Source organism: Nilaparvata lugens, chromosome 2 (assembly GCF_014356525.2).
Source record: "Nilaparvata lugens isolate BPH chromosome 2, ASM1435652v1, whole genome shotgun sequence".
Lineage (NCBI taxonomy): Eukaryota > Metazoa > Arthropoda > Insecta > Hemiptera > Delphacidae > Nilaparvata > Nilaparvata lugens.
This window is the reverse complement of record NC_052505.1, coordinates 60,398,862-60,426,860: the sequence shown is the minus strand read 5'-3', so window position 1 is coordinate 60,426,860 and position 27,999 is coordinate 60,398,862. Positions and strand designations below refer to the sequence as shown.

The 27,999-nt window shown below is 36.1% G+C and overlaps 1 protein-coding gene across 6 annotated transcripts in view; it reads right to left on the bottom strand.

Annotated features, from left to right (window-relative positions):
* Positions 1-27,999, bottom strand: part of LOC111044208 (Down syndrome cell adhesion molecule-like protein Dscam2) — a 327,413-nt gene that overhangs the window by 61,841 nt on the left and 237,573 nt on the right. For all 6 annotated transcript variants that reach the window (XR_005570601.1, XR_005570602.1, XM_039422275.1 and 3 more), the window contains exons 6-10: positions 25,236-25,353; positions 23,226-23,439; positions 21,624-21,900; positions 14,836-15,135; positions 14,116-14,391 (exon numbers count right to left, since the gene is read on the bottom strand). Coding sequence is in view for 4 of the 6 variants with exons in the window: in XM_039422275.1 (XP_039278209.1) it covers positions 14,116-14,391; positions 14,836-15,135; positions 21,624-21,900; positions 23,226-23,439; positions 25,236-25,353 (1,185 nt within the window). In the remaining 2 variants the exon portion in view is untranslated. The remainder of the gene's footprint in view (positions 1-14,115; positions 14,392-14,835; positions 15,136-21,623; positions 21,901-23,225; positions 23,440-25,235; positions 25,354-27,999) is intronic.

Genomic DNA, 27,999 nt, shown 5'->3' with positions numbered 1-27,999 from the left:
AAAATCTGGAAATAGTTTAATTATTTTGCTGAGCTAGCAGTGTATGCAGACATAATATTATAGAAAATACCTACCACAGACATCACTATACTCTTGCCTGTGATAATATCATAAGCTACATGGAGACATGATTCTCAATGTTTCAGTTTTGATTTTAACGATGAATAGGTAACTAAGACGCTATTAGAAATATATGGGATCATGACAATATTGAAGTTTTATTTTTGATGAATAAAGATAGGCCTCCATCTTATCTAAACATCAAGTGCTTTTTGAACTGTCTTCAGATTTTCAATTCTGCATGTTATTGCAATAATCAATCAATACAAGTTAATAGATACACTCTACTATATTGTTATCACATACGCTCATAAGTTAATTAATAATTATCTTGATATTGATTGTTCATTGATCAATAATAATTATTATTAATCAAACAATAGCAGTAATTATTACTAACTTACCATTGTCTATTGGATGGGCCTCTAAATTTGGACCCAAGGAGGGTGAGGGTGGTAGGATTTGAGATGTCACTTATCTCATCAGATAGACCTATGCTATCAGCAATAGCTAAAAATTAAGCTTAGTCTATTATAATGTATATAGTCTGTGTAATTTTCTCATTAAAAAACCCCAAGTGTCACTAGCAATAACTCATCTTTTTTGATTTCGATGTTTAGTGTTGTAACTATAATTCAGCACTGAAGTCAACCAAGCCTTTTGGAACTCCAGGAAGTGAACTCAAAAACCTTGTAGCTCAGTCAATAAGTGCGCAACAAATTAGGGAAAGCTGAATTTTTGCAGGGCGCAGGACTACATATAGTTCATTCAATATAGACATAAAGAAGCGGATATGCTTGCAATATATATTGTAGTTCTGATTTTTTAATGAATTTTTTGGATACATGAGAGAAGTCCAGAACCAATCTCTTCATGCGAAATTTCCTTGTGCTAGATATAGAGTGGCCCAAAAATCTCGTATTTTCTGTACATTTTCCAGTTTTCAGCCATTTTTACCGAATCCAGTAATCGGTCAGAAAAATTTACTCTCGCCTTTTTTTTAGATTATAAAATTCTAAATAAAATTAGACCATTCGGAACTGTCTATCTATATAAATAAAAATCGAGCCTCAAATTCTTACATTCAATAACTATTTGTGTGCATCCAATTTGATGATTTTTTTACTTGTGTTCGTTATGTTCAGGACCAGGTTTATGGCCTATCAAAATTATAATCCAACTTCAGGACTCTTTCCTACGGTCCTTCAAAGTTTACATGTATTCCTTATGGGAGGAGATTTGTGAGCTGCTCACACACAGAAATAAAAATCAGCTGTTATAATCATTGCATCATCCAACAGCAGTCGGTAGATAGTAGACAAGATTGTGTGCTGCTTCATAACCGCCCATGTACTTTATTGACCGAGCGAAGTGAGGTCTAAGATTCAAGTCGACGGTTTTGCCTTTCTCTTTAATCTTCTATGTTTTTATTTTCCGCATTTACGGCGAAATGCGGCAATAGATTTCCATGAAATTTTACAGGTATGTTCCTCTTTGAATTGCGCGTCGACGTATATACAAGGTTTTTTGAAATTTTGCATTTTAAGGATAATACACAAGGAAAAGGAGTCTCCTTAGAACGCCAATTTTACCGTAAAAATTAGACTAAAGAATTATTCATCATAAATCAGCTGTCGAGTGGATTATAAATTGCATGCAATTCAATATCTCAATATAACTTAGTGAAAAAACAGCTGTTGTGTGGACTATTAATTGCATGCAGTGAGGCATGCAATTGATAACTTGAAGTAGCTTAGTATTTTCTCCCGAATTTTCTCTGCTTTCAACTCGGTAAGCTTTTGATGATAGTAGCATAATATAGCTGTTTATATCAAATTATTAGCATTGTCGATACAACAACCCAAACAGCCATTAGTCGTTTATATACCGATATCTCGCCTACACAACAAGAAAGAATTTTCTCTGATGGACAGTATTAGAGGAGACTGTGGTTAATAACTGCGCGAGGTCTACTGTTCACAGAACAACTAGTTCTAAATGCTCCGACTAAAAACAAAATGACTATTCTGTGTGTAACCATCCAGCAGTGCGGCTTCAGGTTAAAGACTTACATGCTCTAAAGAGATTTCTTTTTTCGGATAATTGTGCTGTCTTTGGTGTTTAGAATTAATTGATTTTTAGTAAATTATTACTAGTAGTCATGTGAACAGTAGACCTCATGCAGTTGAAAACAGCCTCCATCAAAGTGAATTATGTCCTCTCCTGATGTGTCGGCTAGATATCGGTGTGTAAACAACTAATGGCTCTTTCAAATGTTGTATCGACAATAATTATTAATATTAATTATAATTATAATCATTAGAATGCTAATAATTTGGTGTAAACAATTATGCTACTATCATTAGAAGCTTACCGAGTTGAAAGCAGAGAAAAGTTGGGAGAAAATAATAAGCTACTTTGAGTTATCAATATTGCATGCCTCCTCGCTTGCAATTAATATCCACACGACAGCTGATTTTTCACCAAATTACATTGAAATATTAATTGCATTCAATTAATAATCCACTCGACAGCTGATTTATGATGAATAATTGACCGAACGTTGGAAGGTCTATGTTTTAACTCGGATTTTCTTTTGTCTGTCTGTATATGTAACGCGATTACGGCCAAACTTTCCTGGAAGATCTATTGACAAATCAACAGCTATGAATGCATTCAATTTATCTTTGAAACACCGATTTAACTTTAACCTATGTATTTGCTTTTTAATTCAACACTTTACTAATATATAATGCTACTAATTGATTCAGATGAAGAATATGCTTTCGGAATAATAAATGCTGCATGACTAAGCACAAAGGAAGTCCGTATTGAGATGTAAATGAAAATTCTGATTGTCAGATGAATCTCATGATTCATGAAAGTTAAGTGTGACATGAGATACATTGTCTTTTTGGCGGTTCGAGGTTCGCCGGGCCAGCTAGTCTTCAATGAGTAGGCCTATGGAGTTATGATTTTTCAAACATTAGTAAAATTTAAGAAAAAAATCAAATTTGATGAATTTTAGCTTTTGATTAACAATATATTCCGATTGTTACCATTTAGATGTATAATTCAAGATCCCTCTGGACGTATTTTTGTGTGTATCTACTGTTAATCTATAGTTTCTAGAACGAGTCTGATGCATCATAGAAAGTCACGACTGATTCATAATAATTGTAGATAACTTCATCCTCTACGAGCTCAGTTGCCTATAATTCATATTGAATAACTTTTTGCTATCATAGAACTGCCATGATCGTTAATATGAGAAAAAATATTTTTACAATTACGATAGCTCGTAATAATTAAATCTACATTTACTGGTTGTTTGCTAAATTCAGGGTAACAACTATTCTACTAAACATCACCTACAGCAAAAACTATTACCGCATAGCCAACTTGTTATAGGCACCAATATGACTTTAAAATCCTTTTCTACGGTTATGGACAAGATATAAGTTGCCAAGCCTATCCTACTTCTTGTTTCAAACGTTTGTATGGAATATAAAAGATCAGGCGTAGGTCTACAACAGTATGTAAAGAGTAATTTTATGCTATCTTTATTTTTTGTTATGAAAACGTAAGTTGAAAGAATTTAAAAGTACTTAAATTTTGTAGAAGATCTCACTTTGCAGACCACGAACGAGCATAAGTTTAGTTTTATTAATAAGGTACCTTTAATACCTTCTGCTTCATCCATTACCTACATTTGTGGGATCGATGGCATCATAGAGTTCGATTTCAATATACACAATAATACAAAAACTATTCAGATGGCAGGTAAAACAGTGACCACTTTTTAAAAAAAGTTCAGATCATCACTCATAAATTTATTCACGCTATAATATGATTATCAAAAAGCAGCTTCCTGACGGCTCTCTTCAAGGCGGCCTCATCCAACTGCTTCACACCAGGAGGCAGCTTGTTGAAGAATTTCAGTGCAGAAACTCCATAGCTGGCCTGTGAACGGTGGAGATGTCTCCTAGGGACTTCCAGCAGCTCGCAGTGCCTGGTGTTGTGGTTGTGAACGTCACTTCGGGCAGCCAGAGTATGCTGTATCCTCTTGACATACATCAAGCACAGGAGGATGTAATGGCTGAAGACCGTCAGCACACCAAGGCCAGCAAAGATGGGCTTGCATTGGGCAAGATGTTCGCTGCCTGTTATAATTCTTATAGCCCTCTTTTGCAGTCTCAGCACATCAGCAGTCCCCGCTGAATGACCCCACAGAAGTAAGCCATAGGTAATGTGACAAAGGAAGAGCGCGTGATACATCATTATAAGGTACTTCTCAGTCACCAGGCTCCTCATCTTGAGCAGCAGAAAGCAAATGCGGGAGAGTCGACTGGTTACCTGCTGTATATGACTGTTCCAGCTGAGTTTGCTGTCCAAGACAAAACCCAGCAGCTTCACTGGATACTGAGGGTCACGCAGTTCACGTGACAATCTGCAGATGATCCTTTGGGTCTTGTCCTCATTCAGCTGGAATCGATTAGCTAGGAACCATGAAGTGGCAGATCGAAGATGCTCCGCAGATGCCTCCAAAACCCGCTCAAGCTCAGCACCCGATGACAGTAGAGATGCATCATCCGCGAACATCAGAGAGGAACCGTGGTCATTTATCATGACAAGGAACAGTGTAGGCCCCAGCACCGATCCCTGAGGAACACCAAAAGTCACCGAAAGTGTCCGGGAGTCCGCACCACTGAGGGAGACAAGCTGAGTCCTTCCAGAAAGGTCAGAGCCCAAGATGGAAATGGCAGTCTCTAAGACCATAAAAGCTCAGCTTTCTAAGGAGAATGCCATGGTCCACGCAGTCAAAGGCTCGGCTCAGATCACAAAGAGCATGAGCAAGAGACTCACCATCCTCGAAGGCCGCTCAGCTACATCGTCAACTGCACCCACTGTTGATCTGCCAACTCGAAAGCCAAATTGCATGTCAGAGAACAGGCCATTCTCCTCAAAGAAAGCCTCCAGCTGTGGCTTCATCAACGCCTCGATCACCTTGCCAAAGACAGGGGTAATGGAGATGGGCCTGAAGCTACAAAGGCTCTCATGATCACCCTTCTTGAAGACCGGGACAGTCCTTGAAGTTTTCAAGGAATCAGGAAATTTTCCAGACCTCAAGCACTCGTTGACAGATGCACAGAGAGGAACTGCAACGGAATCCACAACCTCACGAAGCATGCTCACAGACATGCCAAACACATCTATGCTCTTAGGGGGCTTAAAGGAACGTATAATTTTCCTCAAGGCTGCTGGTGTGGTGGGGGGAGATACTTCTGGCTTGGCTGGACTCTTCCCTCCAACAAAGCAATGGGATCAATGGCAGCATCAGGCAGGGCTCCCACTATGTCCTGAACCGAACCCACAAAGAACCCATTGAAGTCATCTGGGCTTGCAAAGTCAATACTTTTACGTGGCATGGATCTGTTGGTATTGATCACGTCCCAGGCAGTTTTGCATTGATTAGGATCATCCTCAATTCGTCGCTCGGTAGCCAACCTCTTAGCCAGCTCGATCCTCCTCTTGTAAAATTGTTTGAAATTTCTATACCTAGCCGAGTTGTCGGCGTCACCATCCTCACATCCGTTATTGAGGGCGAGCAAGATTCCCCTAAGTCTAGCCAGATCATCCGTGTACCACTCCTTGTGACCATCCAGATGTCTAGGTCTTCTCTTCAGTGCATGAGAGCGGCGAGGCATGACAATTTCGGGAAAGAAAAAAATAAATTCGTAATGGAAAAAGTCAAAGAAAGCTTCAAATAAGCCAGTACCTCCCGAAGAAAGAAAAACATCATTACATGACACACTGGCCAATATATCTACAAAGAAGGTAAATATTTACAAAGAAGGTAAATTACCTGTCCAATGAGGTATACCCGTAGTCGATTCATTTATAACCTCAGCTTATACAACAATAATTATATTATTATGAAGCCTTTACTTCAATACTTTAAACTTCAATTAGTTTAAATAAAATACAACATTACATCAACATAGACATACTACAATAAACATAACCTTAATCAAACAACAACTGACAACCGCGAGTTACTGACATACCGCGACCACAGAATAGGTGCAGTATGGAAACTTGGCTATAGTGAGGTCCACGCAAAGAGATTAAGGTCTTTGGGTGCATCTTTAAGGTCTTTGGGTCCACGTTATAATGGCAGTGAAGATAGGAGAAAAACGTTGCCAAGTCTCTCCATTTTGCCACTGATTGTACACAGCTGTTACTCATTTCATCCCATTAAATTTGACCTAATAATAATTATAATTTCCTTAATAAAATAATCAATTTAATTTCAAATTAACCAAGAAAATATATTTTTTCATAATTTGATTCAAAAATTTGCTTCCATAACTAATTAAGATTAGATTTTTATTCTTATAAAACCTGAAATGGCGGCTAATTTAAAAATCTGTGATACACCAATCTGAATTTCAAAACAACAGAAATTAAGTTGTTTGGTAGGTATTCTATTCAAATTTCTCTCAAAAATGATAGAAAAATAGAAATCCTATTCAAACTTAGTAATTTCAATGGAAATAATTCTGAAACAACCTTTCAATATTATTTATACCGGTAAGAGAGGATCTAGCCTAAACATGTAGGCTAACTGAAGCATGGATGAAGTCTAGGATGGTTAGTTATCAACTTTTAAAATGTCATTTCAGGTATTTTAATTTGTGTCTCTCATACGGTAATGTCTAAAAATTATTTCATTGTTTCAAAAATACATTTTAAATCAATTGTACGACTCATGTACCCAAAGACCTTAAAGATGCACTCTCTTACTTAAAGATGATATTATCTCTTTAAGGTTTTTTGCATGTACCAAAGTATTTTGATAGAATAAAGAAAAAAATGGCGGCTGAGTTACTTTTGTACAGCACTGTCAAAAGTAAAAATAAAATATTCTGGCAAACTGACAACATTGCAAAGCTAGAGAGAAATAGCGCTATCTGTTTTGTTGTATGATAGAAAAGGACAGCAATAGTATTGTCAATCGTTCACTGCCATTATAACGTGGACATCACTATAGTATCCTGGCGCAAAAATCCGCCATCTTGTTAGGAAGTTCCGCATTGTAATGGAACAAAGTAGGAGAACATTGTAATGGTGAGGTCCATCACAAAGTAGAAGGAATTTTTTCATTCTTTCTTTCTTCTCTGTGGGTCCACGTTATAATGGCAGTGTGTGATTTGCAATGGTGTTGCTATCCTTGTCTATCCAAAGCAGATGGCGGTATATCCTTCGCGCATTGCGATGTTGCCACATCGTTTATCAACAATGTAGAAATTCAACTAATTGACAAAATATTTATTCTCAATCATGAAAATTTATTATTACATCTTTAAAAAATATATAAAATATGATTAACTATTTTCAACAATAATGAACAGTTAAATTCATCAAAAGTACCAGTATCAGCTGTTTGGGTGGTAAGGCTGTTTATATGTTGCGCATTTACGGCGAAACGCGGTAATAGATTTTCATGAAATTTGACAGGTATGTTCCTTTTTTAATTGAGCGTCGACGTATATACAAGGTTTTTGGAAATTTTGCATTCCAAGGATAATATAAAAGGAGAAAGGAGCCTCCTTCATACGCCAATATTAGAGTAAAAATCAGACTATAGGATTATTCATCATAAATCAGCTGACATAAATCACATCACATCATAAATCACACAGATGTGTGGAGAAGCCAGTCTATTGCTGTATTTCCATAATAGCCCAGTCAATGAAGGTCCAAAAAAGCATTTTCGATCCGAAAATTAAATAAAAGCTGAATTTCCCACCATCGATAGAACCCTCCCAGAGGGTCATTCTCCCAAAAGTCCCAAGAAATCCCCTTGGAGCTTTCCGCCCCAGCCCCCTAAAACATGAAAAATGCAGGGAAACACGGAAAATCAATTATAACTGTAACCATTGATCGGAAACAGTTCTATTATATGTCATTCGATTTGTTACATTATGGACTACAATATTAGTTATATTTATTTTTCCATTAAATTTGACAGTTTTCTTGATAAAATAATATATATGTAAAAATTTAGGGGGTTTGTGATTTGATTTTTTTGTTTTCTTCGATTAACTTCGAAACAAGTGCTCTTGAAGGAAAATGAGCCGAATAATTAATGTAGCCACTCTCATTGCAAATCCATTGATGTATATTGTTATGTATTTGCGATTCGATTTGACGCCGTGGAAGGGGAAACATTCGACGCGGAACGGCGCGGCTGACTCTCAGCCATATTAAACAGCAAACTGGAAATCAATTATCTCTGTAACCATTGATCGGAAAAAAATCTATCATATGTCATTCGATTCGTTACATTATGGACTAAAATATTAGTCGTATCCATTTCCTCAATAAATCGAACAGTTTCCTTGATAAAATAATATATATGTAAAAATTTAGGGGTTTTTCGATTTCATTTTTGTTTTCTCCGATTAACTTCGAAGCAAATAATCTAAAGAAAATTAGACGAATAATTATTGTAGCCACATTCATTGCGAATCCATTGATGTATATTGTTATTTATTTGCGATTTGATTTGATGCTGTGGAAGGGGAAACAGTCGACGCGGTACGGCGTGGCTGACTCTTCACCATAGTAAACAGTAAAATACAGTAGTAGGCCTACGGTACTGCTTTCTAAGTTGCATCTTATTCACACTATGGCGCTCGAAACAATCAATTTTGTCTATTGTTTTGACATTCGATGAAACTAATTTTTCACATTTTTATTCTCTAAATTCTCTAAAATCATTTTGTTGTTATATATATGTGCTAAATCATGCATTCTATGACAGACAAAGATATTGTTTGCAACCGATAAAATAAGTAGTCATACTATTACATATTTAAAATATGTATGTATGATCATAATTCTATGCTAGAATTTATCATAAGTTATGAATGTCAAAAACTGAGATAAATCATAGATTACAATAGTGTTAGCAGTGGCAATTTCCTGAAAAATCATAGCGTGCAGTGTTTGCTGTTTTCTACTGTTAATATTCAAATTTTCACAAATGTTTCACATTTAACCACAAAGTACCCTACCGTATAAGATTAATAATTGAAAGATGATTCATCATCTTCTATTATTTTTGTTAACATATCGATTTTTCACCTCCACTCGCATCTTGTCATTCATTACACAAGGTTGGCAGAAGCTTTTCTTTGTGTCGATTAATGTTGATTGAAATTGATTTTGATTAGGGCACCAAAAGAATAGATCATTCTCTATTTGAAGCATTCAAATTAAATCTATTGAACATGATTTTTTATGACTTAGCATTCACAGATTAAGTTGGGTGAAGCTATTTGAAAAATGTACCTGATTATCAATTTCATGGTTTTATACCATTCTAGTTCATTGTGATCATTGAAGGGTTGAAGTGATGAGTTAGTTCAAGTGAATTCTAGTACACAAGTATATTGTGCTTATAATGGGATCTTCTTTATTTTCTATTGATGTTTTGCTCCAGTAGAGAAAATTTAAAATGTTGGTTTTACATTTTATAAGCTTTATAAATAATATAAATTAACGGTAATATAAATTTGATAAGTCCAGTATTAAATTAATCGATGTTGATTTTCATTGTATCGCTTTGTATCAATGTTACTTGCACTGTTTGCAATTCATCACTATTCTCTCAAGAATTAGTTTTTTATGAATTTCATGATCTGAAAATTGAAATTCAAATGCTATTTGGATGACGTTCATATTCCACTGGCTTTTTTACAATAATTGTTACGTTGAAGAGTAATTCAATCCATTTGGAAGTAAAAGGGAATCACAGTGCGATTTGAACAGTGGATAGTAACTTTGAAATGCAATTGCTCAATTCATTTCGGCTTGATACTATCATTTGTAATTATAGTTGATCAGAAATATGAATTGTATATAATGTTTATATTTCAGTTTGACTAATTTCCTATCACAGACTCGCTTTCATTCATAAACATGATAATCCTAAATACGTTGATTACCTTAAAGATGAAGCTTATCTTACGTCGAACAATGTACAATAGAAACAATTTCCATTAAATTACTAATATTATGATCATTGGTATTTCTGCCTGTGATTGAGAAAAAGTCATTATATGAGCCTTGAAATTCGTACCTAGAAAAAGTTGCATTATTACTAGAAATTTTGTTATTTTCACTATTTATTATAGCTACTGTACATTGATTTTTGTAATTATAGAGATCAACTACTTTATTCTGAATCAGGATAAGGATAAATAGGGAAATTGTGAGATGGGGATGACATCCATATTTAAATTTACATACCATCAATTTGAAAGCTCTTATAATAATGATTCAAACGGAACTGCGATTCTGGCTTGGTATTGCCTCTTCATGTTCAGTAAGAGTAGAACGCTTCAGAGTAATTCGTTCTCACTATATATGATAGATAATATTGGTGATATTTGGTAACATTTGTTAATATTTGAACCGAATGTGCAACAAATTAATCTACTTTCAGCTTGAAAATTTTCAACTTATCAGGAGTATAGTATCTCAGGTGGGCCCACCCTTTTATTTTTTTTTGTTCACGTGATCTGATGATATTCATTCCATTATCAAGTATTTAGATTATAAAGAGTGATGAAACAAGATAAAACGCAAGAAAATCTATGAAAAGAAATTTTGAATCTTCATTTTTCACAAAATAAGGATAAGATGAAGGAGTCGGACACATAATATATTATGAAACTTCGTTGAAAAACATCAATATCTGAAACTAGAGTTATCAAATTGTGTTACCTCTGACTCGTATGGAGAAGGCACAATTCAAATTAATATAATACATTCTGTGAGCAAACAACGAAATCCTGATTTTTATCATGAGCATGGTTAAATCAAGAAAATTGTAATATTTTTTTAAGTGTATTTGAAAGTGAAAATCTATATACAGCGCATGTCAAAACAATAGAAAAAATTAATTGTTTCGAGCGCCATAGTGTAAATGAGATGCAATGTAGACAGCAGTATTATTCTGTTTACTATGGTGAAGGGAGTCAGCCGCGTCGGCTGTTTCCCCTTCCACAGCGTCAACTTGAATCGAAAATACATAACAATATACATCAATGAATTCGCAATGAATGTGGCTACAATAATTATTCGTTACATTGTTCTTTAAAATTACTTGCTTCGAAATTAATCGGAGAAAACAAAAAAATCAAATCGAAAAACCCCTAAATTTTTACATTATATTATTTTATCAAGGAAACTGTTCGATTTATTGAGGAAATGAATCTGACTAATATTGTAGTCCTTAATTTAACGAATCGAATGACATATAATAGATTTTTTTCTGATTAATGGTTACAGAGATAATTGATTTCCAGTTTGCTGTTTACTATGGCTAAGAGAGTCAACCGCGCCGTTCCGCGTCGACTGTTTCCCCTTCCACGGCGTCAAATAGAATCGCAAATACATAAAAATATACATCAATGGATTTGAAATGAGTGTGGCTACATTAATTATCTGGCTCATTTTTCTTTAAAACTACTTGCCTCCAAGTTAATCGGAGAAAACAAAAAAATCAAATCGCAAACCCCCTAAATTTTTACATATATATTATTTTATCAAGAAAACTGTTGATTTTATTGAAAAAATGAATATAACTATTATTGTAGTCCATAATATAAGGAATTGAATGGCATATAATAGAACTGTTTCCGATCAATGAGTACAGAGATAATTGATTTTCCGTGATTACCTGCATTTTTCAACTTTGAGGGTGGCTAGGGGGGAAAGCTCCAAGGGGATTTCTTGGGACTTTTGGGAGAATGACCCTCTGGGAGGGTTCTATCGATGGTAAAAGATTCAGCTTTTATTAATTTTCGGATCGAAAAAACCTTTATTGACTGGGCTATAAGGTCTAAAGTTTCAATCAGGTACTTGTGGATGAGAATACTGCGTGAGGTCTACTGTTCACAGAACTACTAGTAAAATCAATGTAGTTTTTTACACAAAGTAGAAGGAATATTGATTTTCTTCTCTGTGTTTTTTATTAAGTATGCAGGAATATTGTCGTAGCCAGGAGCAGAGTGCCCTCGAATCTCGAGCACACACTGTTTCACATCTTGCTCAGTTACCTCTCTCAAGATGAAAATAATGCGAGTCGCAGACTGGGGCAGGCGCAGGTAATCTAGCAACGTCATTATTCTCTATTATAATCTGCAGCCAGTCTCGCTCCAACATTTGAGAAAAAAATTGTTGAACTCATTCGTCACGTTCTAGGGTAGATCTGGTATTATTATAATTAGATCCAATGAAATGCTGAAAAGGGAATGAAGCGTTCTTACTATTAGATCCTGCTATATCATTAATTGTCCTCCAAAACATTTTTAGATTAATAGTTGATTCCTTTATTTTCTGCTTGAAGTATTCTTTCTTAGTGGTTCTCAACAGTTTGCTCAATAAACTACAATATTCGTTGAATTTATTGATTAGATTTATATTGACAGGCTGTCTTTTTATCAATTTATCAAGTTTTTTTTCATTTTGGGATAAATTTAATGAGCCCATTGGTAATCCACCGTTTCAGTTTTTTCAATTTTTTATTATTACGACAATTAGACGAAGAGCAGCTGTGTTGCAACCTTGTTATTATTTCAATGAATTTATCAGCACAAGTATTAGGGACAGGGTCCTCACAAGAAGTAACTTCGTTCCACGTTTGGTCAGCTATTGATCAATGATCTGGTCAATAGTCTTAAAAGTTTATTATAATCAGTTTTATTGTATGTGGGAGTTTTAGTTTGAATATTTTTTATTGTATTTTTATGTTCTATGGTAATGCCTATTGCGTAATGGTCGGTAATATCAGTTTCTAGCACTGCTGGTAGTAATGAATTTGTATCTGAATGTTTGACAAATATATGATCGATGCATGAAGAAGAGATAAAAGTTTCCCTAGTGGGTTTATCTATGCAACAAACAAAGCCTGCTTCATAAAGTACATCGATATATTTGCTGGTGAAACTGTTTGTACGTTCATTGAGAATATCACAATTCATATCATCTATAACTACCTGGATTTTATTGTTATCAGTTTGACAGAATCGACTTTATAAACCTTCGATAAAACTGGCCATATCAGTGCCATGACAACGGTAGACGCAAAGCAGATTATAGCCTTGATTATCCTTATCACATTCCAAATTCAAGCAGCGCAAACCCTCAATATCCACTTCCTGACAGGTTGACGCCATGCTAGAATTAACGTAGATAATAATTCCATCGTTTTGATTATATTGACTTGAAGTCATATGAATAACATATCCATCCATCTGAATCACACAATCATCCTCATTCATCCAAGTCTCAGTCAATACAATTATATCAAACTTAATATCTATACCATTCAACAACACAAGAAACTCATCGAAATTCTTATTGTAACTTCTTATGTTCATATGTATCATACTTAGACCATTCATCTCACTCACTCTAAGGATATTTCCATACACACAACAATCATCAAACACACTAATAAATACGAGGTTTACCTAAAATATTTTTAATAAGGTGTTTTTGGATGATAAAAAGTTTTTCAAAATGCGCATTCAAAGCACACCCCTATATTATGTCCAATATTAAGATATGTCGGTATCACTCCTCCAGATATAATGTTATATCGATACGGTATTAACCATTTGATATTATTTATACGATATTGCATGGCATATTTGTTTTATTTACAATAATTTCAAATATATCGGATTTTGGAGAAATTCAACAACGTCTTATCAAATGCAACTATACTTTTCCGCCACTCAACTCTGTCTAAAGTACATACTTCACTCACTAGAACAATAATAGTAATGCAAGTTTAATTTTTATAAATCTAGGTAGAGGAAAATATTACATACATACGGTACATCACGAGTGAAAAATGCTCGGCTTTGCTTCGAGCAACAAACATTCCAGTGAGCAAAAGCTGCACTTTTCACTATAGATTTCTAAATAATATACAAATAGTTATTTCAAGTGATCTCTATCAAGTTTACTCACTCATGATCTCGAGGTAGAGCCGGCCAGTGGCCGCCTGTCCCTGTTGGTTCCTGACGGTGCAGCGGTACTCGCCCGCATCGAGGCCTGAGTCGACCCTGGCCACCAGGAGGGTGCCGTTGGCAAACAGCCGGTGTCGGTAGTGCGCCGGAAGCGACTCGGCGCGGCGTTGCCACGTCGTGCCGGAAACCGGGAAGCCGGCAACAGGGCATCGCAGCCACGCACTGCCGCCGGACACCGCTGTCACGTTCACGGCTCCCTGCCGGGCTGTTGGCGGGCCTGCCAAACATAGCATCAGGTGAGACTCACTTCAAACGGTCAGCATTGGTTCATTGGGAAAGGCCGATGTTGTCAGGGATTGTTGACTTAGTACCGTCAGTGGATGGGGCAAATCAGCCAACAAATCAAGTTAAAAGTCCATTACTATACGTAGGTAAGTCCATGTAAATGTAGGTTCAACTAATTTGTGAAATAGATTAAGCACTTTTGTACATGAACTATTGTAAACATTGTTTTTGTGAAAATATTTTCGAACCTTCAAGTCATTTCCAAGTAGCCCTATAAACAAGAAAGTGAGCATTGTTCACGGTATCCTATGTATCATACTGCATGTCGAAGTACTGTATTTTTTAATTTTGATGATATCAAGTCATTTTCATATGATGGATACTGATCTATCACAACTTCAGAGCAGCACAGAAAGTCGAATGAATCGTCACTCACCATAGACGTTGAGCGCAGCCGAATGCTCGACGGATGCCAGATTGTTGCGAGCCACACACGTGTAGAGGCCGCCATGTTGCACGTGCACGTGTGTCAGGTTAAGATGGCTGACGACGTCACCCGTGGACGGGTCGTGGAAGGAGCCGAACATGTAGGCGGCCTGGGCGGGCAGTACGCCGCCGTCGAGACGCCACGTCACCCTGGGCGGTGGGTTGCCCGACGCCACGCAGCGCAGCGACACAGTCACACCCGGCTGAACGGTTTGCTCGATGAACGTCGACTGTAGTTCTGGCGGAATCGCTGTTAGACAACAAACGTTAACTATAAAGCTAGCTTAATATAGTGTTATACGGTTATTGTAGTGTCATACTGAACAGGACCGGATTTACTTGTTTGTGCCGACTGGAATATTGTGGCGCCCTTTCCAATTAAATTATCTCAAATTCAACTCAAGTTCAAAATTTTCCTTAAAAAATGATCAATAGTAAACTTAACGCCCTCTATCTTCAATAAAATACTGAGCTGCATTTTCTTTGAACGAGTCAAATATCCAGACAATCGGAAATTTTAGGATTTTAGGGTTTCTCCTGAAATTTTCTCCTAAATCTCTTGATTGTTACCAGTCAAAATTTGACTATCTAATCTACATTTAATGTAGGCTATAATTCAGCATTTCCTGGGAGTTATTTCGTCATCTACAATCCGAGACCAACTAGAACTTAGAGCAGAGTTTTCAATAATGCTTGATTTTTTCAAAAAACTCATAGCTTCAGCATTGAAAAATCATGGTAGACACAGAAGTGTATAAACAATGCACTGAACAAATAGTGTTCAAAATATTTTTAGACTGTGAAGACCTCTTTTGTTAATGCTGATTGTTGTTGTAGTTATTTTTCTACTTTGAAGATTGTCTAATTCACTTATAACTTGAAACCTCCTAAATTGCATAATAACAGATAGTTTCAATTTTGGTTCATTTCTATTTTTTGATATCTCAGCTTATTTATTTTCTCCCCTACAAAAGAAAATATTGGAAACAATTGAAATGAGGGAATGGAGAGAGAATATTTCAAATAAAATAGCATTAGCAGTGAGTAGTATAGTACCTTGACTTGAGAACTTTTCAAGCTTCAAGATACCATTGTTTCAAGAGCATTACAGTTGCAGTGACTGACGTCTCAATCAGGACGCGATGGAGGGTGTACTCTTATCAGGAGGGTGTACAGTTGAAGAATTACTTCAGCATGTGAAGTGAGAGCCCGCTTTGCGTAGCTGATTCCCTTGTCTTAAGCAAGCTTCTCAAGATATGCACTGGGGCGGAAGAAAGCGAGCTAAGTCTCACTCGATCCTACTCACTCCCATACTCTCTCTCATTTTGTCTCTCCTTCTGTCACTCTATCTATATCTTTCCCTTGAATACCTCTCTCTCAGTACAGAGAGACGCAGCATGGATTGAGGCGTAGGTTTCCAAGCAAGAGAGGAGGTTTGGTACGCACCGCAAGACCCGAGCACACATCATACTGAACCAAGTGTTGCGTTTAACTGCGCTTAACTCAGCGTCAAGTAGAAGCGAAACGCAATCAAAGCGCGCCGTGTATAATCGATACAGCCCCTGTATGCTCAAGTATGTTTGCTTATGACGTTCCTGACGAGAATAGACGCCATTCAAGTAAGCCTCATGCCATTATTCAACCAATGTTGCCGTCAGCTCCGCGGCGGTGGCTTTCCTGTGTGAGTATGTCCTTATTACTTTGAACAATTAACAGCCTCAACTTACTGTTACGCAGAAATTGATCTAAGAGTAGTTGCAAATAAACTTTCTCTGAGGTATTATAAGCGATGAATAATCAAAATGATTTGGTACCGATATGGAAAGTGGAGAGGTTTTAGGTTTGAATGTGTGGTAGTCTACTGCATGTAACTTTTTTACTGCATAGTAAAACAGTGAGTTAGCGAGTGATTCTGTGGAAAATCAAAATATCGTATCCCCGAAATTCATAAGCTGACGTATAGCCAGCTGTAAAATATAAACACGACCATTTTAGAGAATTGTGTTCTGTTTATCAATAAATAAAAATAACGAGTGAAGCTCGGTGCCTCGATATTGAGTATTGTGACATCCTGAATTTATTGAAAACTATGAAATGGAATAAATTGATGGAATAGGAGGTTTCGTTATTGTTAAAGTTAGAAAGAGCATCAAAATGTACTGTTACCTGCTGAGCGATAAAGCGGCGTTTACACCGGAGTTAACAACACGAGTTATTAACAAAAAGTTATTAACTTGACTGAATTGTCAAAAATTTATCTTAAATAAAAAAATCTGGTGTGGCGCACTCACACAACTTTCCTTGCCGTTATGAAAATTGATCACCTGACGCTAGTGTTCACGCGCATCTCAAGTCTACTACTTATAAACAAAGTTCTGAGACAGCTGTTGACAGGACAATAACGCTGGAGACATACGAGGTCTTCTATCTCTTCATAGTGAATCATTTAATAGAATCAACAGTTGCCAACAGTCTGCAATTGGATAATCACATTTTCTCGAGTTTCATGCTTATTCTCAATTTTAGGTGGAAATGCTACTGAACATTAATTGTAGAGATTTTCATGCTCAATCTTTTTCACTCGAAATTTTTTATTCAAATTGTATCTGAAGCCTGATAATTGGGAATCTAAAATCAAATCGCAGTGATGGGGCGGAGCTCCTGGAATTTTTACAGATATGGGACTTGTGGCAGTTGATAGAGTTTATCAGTGACTATTCTAGGTATGAATTTAATCAAAATCGTTGGAGCCGTTTTCGAGAAAATCGCAAAAACCCTGTTTTAGACAACATTTTCGCCGCCATCTTGAATTGTATTTGATCGAAATTGTTCGTGTCGGATCCTTATATTGTAAGGACCTTAAGTTCCAAATTTCAAGTCATTCCGTTGATTGAGAGATACCCAAAAACCACGTTTTTGGACTCAGGGGACCTTGAAACGTATAGAAATTTAGAAAAGTGGGGTACCTTTTGAGGTTGGGTGGTAGAGAGGACTTAAAAGTCGTAACTCCGCTTAATAAAGAATTTTTTCATTTCATTTCATTGCCTTAATATTTTTTTCGGAAAGCAATACTTTCCTTACCTATGGTAATAGGGCAAGGAAAGTAAAAAAGTTAATAACTCGTGTTTTTAACAGAAAATTCCTTGTTATTAACAAGATCTTGTCTCCAATATGAATTGACTTTCATTCAACGAGACTATTCATATGATATATCAGCCGGAATAAAAAGCAAAAAAGCGATAAAGCGGCGTTTACACCTGAGTTAACAACACGAGTTATTAACAAAAAGTTATTAACCTGACTGAATTGTCAAAAATTTATCTTAAATAAAAAAATCTGGTGTGGCGCACTCACACAACTTTCCTTGCTGCTATAAAATTGATCACCTGACGCTAGTGTTCACGCGCATCTCAAGTCTACTTATAAACAAAGATCTGAGCCAGCTGGTGACAGGACAATAACGCTGGAGACATACGAGGTCTGCAATCTCTTCATAGTGAATCATTCAATAGAATCAACAGTTGCCAACAGTTTGCAATTGGATAATAACATTTTCTCGAATTTCGAGCTTATTTTCAATTTTAGGTGAAAATGTTACTGAACATTAATTGTAGAGATTTTCATGTTCAATCTTTTCCACTTAGAAGCTTTTGTTTAAATTGTATCTGAAGCCTGATAATTGGGAATCTAATATCAAACTTTGCATAGATGGGGCGGAGCTCCTGAAATTTTTACAGATATAGGAATTGTGACAGTTGATATGGAGCCGTTTTTGATAAAATTGCGAAAAAACCTGTTTTTGACAACATTTACTCCATTTTAGCCGTCATCTTGAATTGTATTTGATCCAAATTGTTCGTGTCGGATCCTTATATTGTAAGGACCATAAGTTCAAAATTTCAAGTCATTCCGTTAATTGGGAGATGAGATATCGTGTACACACACACACACACACACACACACACACACACACACACACACACACACACACACACACACACACACACACACACACACACACACACACACACAACACACACACACACACACACACACACACACAACACACACACACACACACACACACACACATTTTTGGACTCAGGGGACCTTGAAACGTATAGAAATTTAGAAATTGGGGTACCTTAATTTTTTTCGGAAAAATTTGTTTAAAAATTGTTTTCAAAATACTTTAAATTGAAACAGGTGTGATCATTAACATAATGATCCTCATCTGATCTAATGTGAACAAATTTATAGTGCGTTTACACCAGCAGAGTTGATAACAAAAGTTCTTAACATAGGTTAAAAAAAATTTCATTTGGCTGCTAGTTTTGTTATCAACAAAAGTTTATAATTTTGTCACGTGTTCCGTCTGCAGCTGTAGTTATTAAAGAACAGCTGTAGATGGGGTAGAATAGGGATGCTGGGCGAAGGGGTTGCGGGGAAAATAGGAGCCTGTTATTAACAAAAGCTAATGCGATAAAAGAGGCTTTTGTTATTAACATAACACAATTCCTTTCAACTTTACCGACTCTCGATGGATAACATAAATCTTGTTAATAACAAGGAATTTTCTGTTAAAAACAAGAGTTATTAACTTTTGTTAGGAGAAATTTTTGTCGATTCAGTCAAGTTGATAACTTTTGTTAATAAATCGTGTTATTAACTCCGGTGTAAACGCAGCTCAAGATGATGTTAATGACTTTTGTAACTAACATTAGTTAATAACAGAAATGTCAAAAACTTCTGTTATCAACTCCGGTGTAAACGCAGCTTAACAGTCCTTTTTTGGATAGTAGAATTGAAAGTAATGCTCAAGTGAAAACTTCATATTATATTGTTGTGAATGTTGGGCTAAATTTTTACTCTAAAAAGTCCAAAACAGTAAGTACCGTATACAGTCATATACCGTATATAATAATTATGATATCATTCTAAAAACTACAATATACATATAATAATTTCCTCTTTCTTCATAAAATTTCTATGCTTTTGTACTCCAGAGTACAAAAAGTCTTACTTACCAAAATCTTATTATTTGTGCTTGACAAATTTGAATAACCTTTGAAATGGAAGTTGGTGATGAAGAACTAGTTTTTCCACACGCAATCTTAAAGCTATACAAACATTTTGCAACCGAAATTAGAAATAGTATCACAACGTGATATTTCGTTTAAACTTATTACTTTGAACATTTTACAACTCATTGATTCTCAGGAATTGATGTGAGAGAAGTTGGAAATGGTCAATCAAGTTGAACATTTTCATCTTAATTCCTCCTAATTTTCATGTTTCTGGAAGTAAATATAATTTTGGGGAAGACTCAAAATCAACAATCATCCCCATGAAAATCTGCAATCACCTCCACTGTTATGAGAAGAGTAATTTTGCGAGCAGAATGATCTGATATTTCAGTGGAAAGTTTTGAGCGGTGCGCAGTGTTTTGCAGTGAAGCTCACCACCCGCTTCAGGGTGTGTGATATGAGCGAAAACCGACTATTTATCAAACGTCTTCCCTATCTTTCACACAATCACTTTCCTCTGTCCCTCTCACTCATGCCAGCAACTTGTTCTCTCCATCCCTCATCAGCGTTCCCTTCATTTCTTCTCCGCGCAACTCTCTTGACAGACATTATCTTGAGCTAGATATTCGGTCGGCCGTCAGTTGAAGCTCTCCCCGTCACTCTCATATCCCATTGCTCTGTCATTGTCACTCAAGCCACCAATATTTCACACACAATTCTCCCAGCTCAACTTCTTCTCGCTCTCTCATCCGAGCCGAGATCAAATGAAAAACTTTGATGTGTTGCTTTACAGCCGAACGCCGGCCACTGTAAATTGAGATTTTCTTTGTTCGATCATTCTTCCTCGATTTGTTCTGACATCATCTTCAGACAGTAATTGTGTTCTGTATTTATATATAGGGTGTGGGTGATGTATTGTGAACTGAATGATTCACTATTTCAGTACAGTTATTATTGTTACGATTAGTTGGAATTGAATTATTTTTCGTTAGATGGAATGAAAAACTTCCATTTGCTTTCATCACAGCCGATCTGCGATCGAAGAAGATTGGAGTTTCCCTCAACCAATGATTTTCCCTTGTTCTGACAGCCTTGTCAAAGTTTATTCTGACATATCTTCAACTTCAGACAGCAATTTTATAGTCTACAGTGAGTATAATGTAATTATTCGCTGTTACTGACTATGCGAGTAGAATTATTTGATATAATAGCGTAAATTATGATATAAGTCAGCGTAAATATATGTCTGTATAGTATGGCCAGTGTAAAGCTTTGAGCATTATGGTTTAATGTGAAATTTGTCCAAAGTGGGATTGCATTTAAATATTTTCAAATTCTGGTATATCAAAGTCGATTCAAACATTTTGCGCATTATATTTTGAAGTGGAACTAATGAGTTTTCTTATTAATATGAATATGAATCCACTTAGCAAACTCGAAATTCTATTGGATTAACTTTGATCAAGTCTAAATGGACTAACTCAATGCCACATAGAAATATGAGAGAAGTGCAGACGTGATTAATCAGTGGTTATATATAACATCGGACTATACAAAAACTTTACTACAATATAAAAAATATATATACATAAAACTTCGTATTGTATAACACCCGACTTGTTATGTTTATAATGAAAATGATGTACGTGAATGTTCCAATTTTACATTTTTTCACAAATTTCAAATTGCATCGAATAAGAGCTTCTCTCACCTCCAAGCGCCAACTCGGCACTGGCCTGAGCAGTCTCATCGCCGCTGCGTGCGAAGCACTGGTACATGCCACGGTTGTGCTTGGTCACGCTTCTCATTAAAAGTGTCTCGGAACCACCCCCGCCCCCACCCCTCACAAAGCCCACCTGACCGCCTTCGAGCAGCGGCCGCCCGTCCTTCAGCCACTGCACACTGGGGGTCTCGCCGCCTCCGCTACCACCTCCGCTGCCCCCCTGGACGCTGCAGTTGAACACGGCCGACGAACCACCGTCCACTGCCTGGAAAACAATCAATCAGGCAATCAATAGATCAAGCATTCAAGCAATCAATGGGAAAAACAAGCAATCTCATGCAATTGTACAATCTGTTGATCAAACAAACAGTCGAACAATCCTTCTCTAAAATTAATCTTAGCAATAGTTTTATCAAAGTAGTATTATAATTGTTCATGCAACGATTCTATAAAGAGTTTTACAACCTTGTGAGTTTTGAAAGTGCCATCATTTACGCCATTACATTATTTCAGAGACATTACATATTCAATCATATTATTCATTATGCTGCCAGAGTGTGGCAGCACTGTTTAAAAAGTCAGCTGGGCAACGAGGAGTTTTTGTCTTGCTTTGTCTTGTTGAACAATTCATACTCAACCAATAAAGATGCGTAGCCTACTTTTACAATTCATACAAGTTTTCATATTTATTTATTTCATTTCCATGTAGGCTAAGTTTTAAGCACAAGTTACAGTATGAGCAAACCTCAGATTGTCCTTACGCAGTACGGTGATGTCAGAGTATTTTCAAAGAAACTAGAAAACGAGAGAGCTAATTGTGTGAGGAAAATAGCGAAAAAGCGTCGGTCATTTTGAAACAGTGCATGCAACAAAAACGGCAACAGTGTGCTTCAATTTTCATATGAACTAACACTGGCCTTGAAGCTCTGTGTTGCAAACTAAGGTTTGATGTATAGATGTTAGTCAAGCATTAAGAGTGAGACCATATTAGGCGTTTTTTCAAGCTGTTTTTTATGAGTTTTTTCAGGCGCCAACCCAATCAGCTAGCTAATCACAGAGCTTCCTGACCTGCCGATTCCAAAAATCTTGAATCTGCGTACAGACTTGAGCACCAAGAACACGCGCATTTCACTTCTCATCAGGTGATCATATCTTTATATCTTTATCTTATATCTATATCTTATATCTTTATCTTATATCTTTATCTTATATCTTTATCTTATATCTTTATCCTATATCTTTATCTTATATCTATATCTTTATCTTATATCTTTATATCTCATATCTAAAGATACAGATATAATAAGCGTAGCATCCGCTGATGAAAAGTGAAATGCGCGTGTTTGTGGCGATCAAGTCTGTATGGCTTGCCCTTGGAATATTACACAATATATTACATACAATAAGATATACAGAAAGCCCAAACGTCACTATCCGAGAGGTTATAAATTCTTAGTTTGTTTATGATTGGTAGAGTCACTTTTCAGTCACTCTGTATAATATTTACTATTTGTCATGGGAATCTATTGGTCTGGAAACGAAAAACCTACAACAATAGCAATTATTTGTAACACTAATCTGGTGACTAACCTGATACTGCGGCCGGACATGTACGGAAAGCGCGGATGCGACGGACAGCAGAAGCTCCCTGCGGTCCTCGCCGAGAACGTTGCTAGCCACGCACACGTAGCGACCGCCGTCCTCCGCCCTCACTCGCGGCAGCTGTAGAACTGAATCCAGAGGGCGCACCGATATCGAACCCGGCAACAGCTCTTCTAGCGAGTCTCCCTTCTCCTTATACCACCTGGCAAACCAAGCAGTGAAACTGACAACATTCCTTATATTATTCCAGCAATGATGACAGTCTGACATGGTGATATTCACCTCAGACTGCCAGCATCGGCTGAAAGGCTCTATTCAATTTATTTATTCATAATTTTATGGCAGAAACAACAGGTAGGAACCCAAATGTGCCTCAACATAACAATAACAATAAGACTCAAAAAAAATAATATCCAAAGCAAAAATTACTGAAACTGAAGCACTCAACTACTAAATGAAATAAATGATTGAACACTACTTACGGTAATTCAAATTATTGATAAAATAAAGTCCTTCAATTAAACTTCTAAATGTATGGTGTATGATGTGAGGTAGGAGGAAAAATATTTCATGCTGAAGAGAATTGGACAGGCCAAAGAGGAATGGAGAAGGAGGAATCATGTATGGACCTGCCCTAGGGCAGAATACTGATGATGATGATGAAATGAACTTATCAAGGAATTGAAATTGATACTCAGCATTCCTTTCCTTATTATTAATACTGGAATAACTTTGTGTGATTTATGAAATAAACTACAGTTTTCATTTCCACTTTATGGAAATTTTCAGTTTTCACTTTCACTTCTTTCATTAAGAACTCCAGTGAAAACACTCAAAAGTGTCAGCATTTCTTAAGAGAAAAGTATGACAATGGTGACAGTTTGAAGTGAATCTCACAATAGCAACAGAGACTACAAAAATAGTACATGAACACAAGAAGGCTGAATGGGTAGGAGAATACAAGGAAGCCAACTAAAAAAGAAGAAAATGAAGCCAACTGCCAATTCCAAGCTAATACAAGTGAGAAAGCAAACTAGTTCAAGCTAAATGGGAGAAAAAGACATAAAGGAGTTATATAGAAATATTTCTATTCAAGATGGTGACATCGTGATCAATGCATACTTTGAAATCATGTGAAATGGAAAGGAAATTGTTGGTTGAGTAGTCTGAAGAATAGTAGAATAGTAATTGTAATATAAATATTTCTAATAGTAATTGAAGAGTAGTCTGGTTATCAAAACTTGACATCATCCGCAATATCGAGCACATGCACAGAGTATATGCACATGCACATGCACAGAGTATATGCACATGCACATGCACAGAGTACATGCACATGCACATGCACAGAGTACATGCACACGCACATGCACAGAGTACATGTACATGCGCATGCACAGAGTACACATGCATTATAAGATGTCCAAGGAAATTTCAGTAGTCATCATCATTCTGTCTCATACCATTGCGTAAAACGTAGTATTAAACAGCAATAAATACAATAGGAATAGATTCCATATACTGTATTGTATTTGATGATGTGCATATTGTGTGATCTTATTTTTGATGAAACAATTATTCTTCAATGTTGATTTCCATCACGAACTGCTTATTGTTAAATCACTTTTTGCTATTAAAAAGAACGACTAGCAGTCAGATTTTTTACAATAAATGTACTCATTATCACAGTGAGTGATTAATTCATTTATTGTAAAAAATCTGACTGCTAGTCGTTCTTTTTAATAGCAAAAAGTGGAACAATTATTGTTTCTTCACTGTAATAGTAAGTCGTTTTAATGAAAGTTACCCATATACAAGTTAATGAGGAGTGTTGTAGCCGCATATAGTCAGTTAAGTAGAGCAGTTTGCCATGCAATATATGTATGTCATACAATATACAGTAATGATAAGGTGCGTTTACCAGGCAATATATAGTTATAATAAAGAGGATTTGCCAGGCTTATGTCAGATAATATACAGTTATATTAAGGTACAAACCTGTATTGGGGAGGAGGTGAACCCTGAGCAGCGCATATCAGCTCGGTACTCGAACCAATTCGTGCGTGAACACTCGATACCGAGTTCTCTATGCGAGGTGGAATGTTATCGTTCGGCTCTGTTACAACAAAACAATAAAACTACATGAAGATTTATGTTGTGACAGCCTGCCATTCCACATGTTCATCATTGAAAAACACTTCACAACAAAAACAGAGCCGGATCTTCTTCAAAAAAGAAGTCATGTGTTAATGTGGAAATGTGCGCGTTTTCTATTACGTTTGTTTACGTAAAAGTTGCATATTGGGAGGGACATGATGGAACGTATTAGTAAAGTTTTTACTTCTTGCATGTATGGGACGTACGGTATGTATAAGCAGAGATAAGGGAAGATCTGACAGAGAGAAGGCAAGTACTGACTTCCCTCTGGTATAAGCATAGGGAAAAGATAAACAAGAAAAAAAATCCAAGTACCCTTTCATTTTTATTTCTTGATAATTAAGAGTAGCCATAACAAAAAAAAAGGAAATATAACACTTATGCTATCTTTTCTCTGTGGTATAAGTCTGCATATGTGTGCATAGGCCTACATAATATACTGTAAGAAATTATTAATTTCCTACATCATTGTATTGAATGGAAGTATTTACATTGTTGGAGTATTGCATTGTATTTGAGAATAATAATTAATGTTTAAGAAAAATAAGAATGTCAATAAGAAGTGTCAATTTTAGGCTATTCAAGTGAGGTGTGAAATATATTTGAAGAATGATGAATTCAATTTGATGAATGATCTTTCAAAAGCGAGAGATAGAACCTTCCGATGTCAAAGAAATCCAATAATAATATCGGGCTGTCCTCTTGAATAACGTAAATTCCAAACACGATGCTTCTCATCTCTAATAATAACTTCTCATTCGAATTTCTAAATAACTTCTCATTTGTGAATAGCGTTGTAAAATTGTTTACTATCAATCAATAATATTATTAATATGATGGCATTTCAATTACAATCTTCACTAGCTCTATAGTCCATGATGGATGTTCTCCTAATAATCATACTAGATTATCCCACGAGTGCTGATTTGATGAATCTGAAAATAACATTTGCTATTATCATCTACATATCCGATGTGGTGTGAATACATAACAAGTTTAACGTTACACTAACACTACAGTCAATTACAAGTGCCTGTGCCTGAATTCGTGTACAGTACAATAATTGATACTTTCTCATATTGAATTGATTTTCAAATACAATTCAGAGTGTAGCAGCGTTGGTGCCTCTTTATTTGATGAGTGATAGCTGATTCGCTAATTAGTACATTTCAACAGACAACCTCAATGCTAGAAGCTTCAATATCTATTCTTTGTAGGAATGTGGTTATAACCAAGTTCCTGATGAATGTACCACCTCAGCCATGCCATGTTCCATGTAATATGGCGACTGAATTGGATCAAATCCCACATCCCATCAACTGAAGAGGGGCTTTGCAACAGGAATCACAATCGACTCGAGGGAATCGAATCTCGAAAATCAGAGTCGGGGCTTCGTTAGTGCCGACTTTCTCTCTCTAATTGTTCTAATTAGTAAATAAACTTTGCCCGGATCAGAAAACGTGCACGACTGAAAGCAAGGCGTACCAATTACAAGTTGACAAATCACGTTAATTATAGCAGCAGAATATTTCGAGAAGTCTGTCCGAATTCAAACCAAGGTTGAGTTTGTCAATTTTGAGTTCACCGGTGGAGGTACCTTGTCACGACAGAAGGAAAACTGTAGATTTTCTCATTAGCTCAACCCTCGCATTGGAGATTCTCTAGTGTCCAGCTCGGATGAGTTTCTCTTGACAAGAATCTTCAGAAACAATGATAATAATTATCTAACTAATTGGCGTTATTAATTTTGGACAGGGTTGTGAAATGTCGTATATACAATCATTAATTTATACATTCCATCAAATAATAAAGATACAATTCATTCAGTTGTAAAGGTCTTGTGAAAATTCGACTGGAAGTTGATGAGAGTAAATTCGCATGGATGGATACCAAATTTGTGAAATATTTCTTCATCAAATCATCACTCTGATAATAGGTTGATCATGAAAATCGTTAATGAGTCAACTTTATCATCTAGAATGTTTCGTCACTATTTATAATTTTGACATGAGTGTCGTCTTTGGACTGGATATATACACATAGTAAACTATCAGAGTCGGATGAAAGAAGTTGACCCTCAGAGTTCATTATGTTTACATTACATTCGACCTGAAAATAAGTCAAACTTCTAGAAATTGAGACTGATAATGATAGTAAAATATTTTTGATTTACCAGTTTGTTGCTACGTTGCAATTGTAATATATAATATTTGGTGCTATATTGTAATGGTGAGATCATTTGAAACTGTCAGCCTTGACTAAATGACAGGAATTTGATGCTTTTTGTGAGGGATGCTGAAGTTTAAAAACACCGAAGATGACTACATATCATAAGAAGAGAATATGCTCCTACAGAATACGTTTCAGGTTTCAGGAAATGTTTGTAAATGTATGTATGTATAAAATATATACTCGTATGTATGGGATGCTATGTAATATATGATAGAGTTCAATTAACATTCTGAAAAATTTTTAATAGGTATAAAGTCGATATTACAAGTTTCTCCTGAAAGCTTTCTATGATAAGATCCATTTCAAGTCGTCAGTATTGGTTGAACAGGCGCGTTGTCCTCTTATTGGTTGGAGTTATCCTTATGTAGAATCA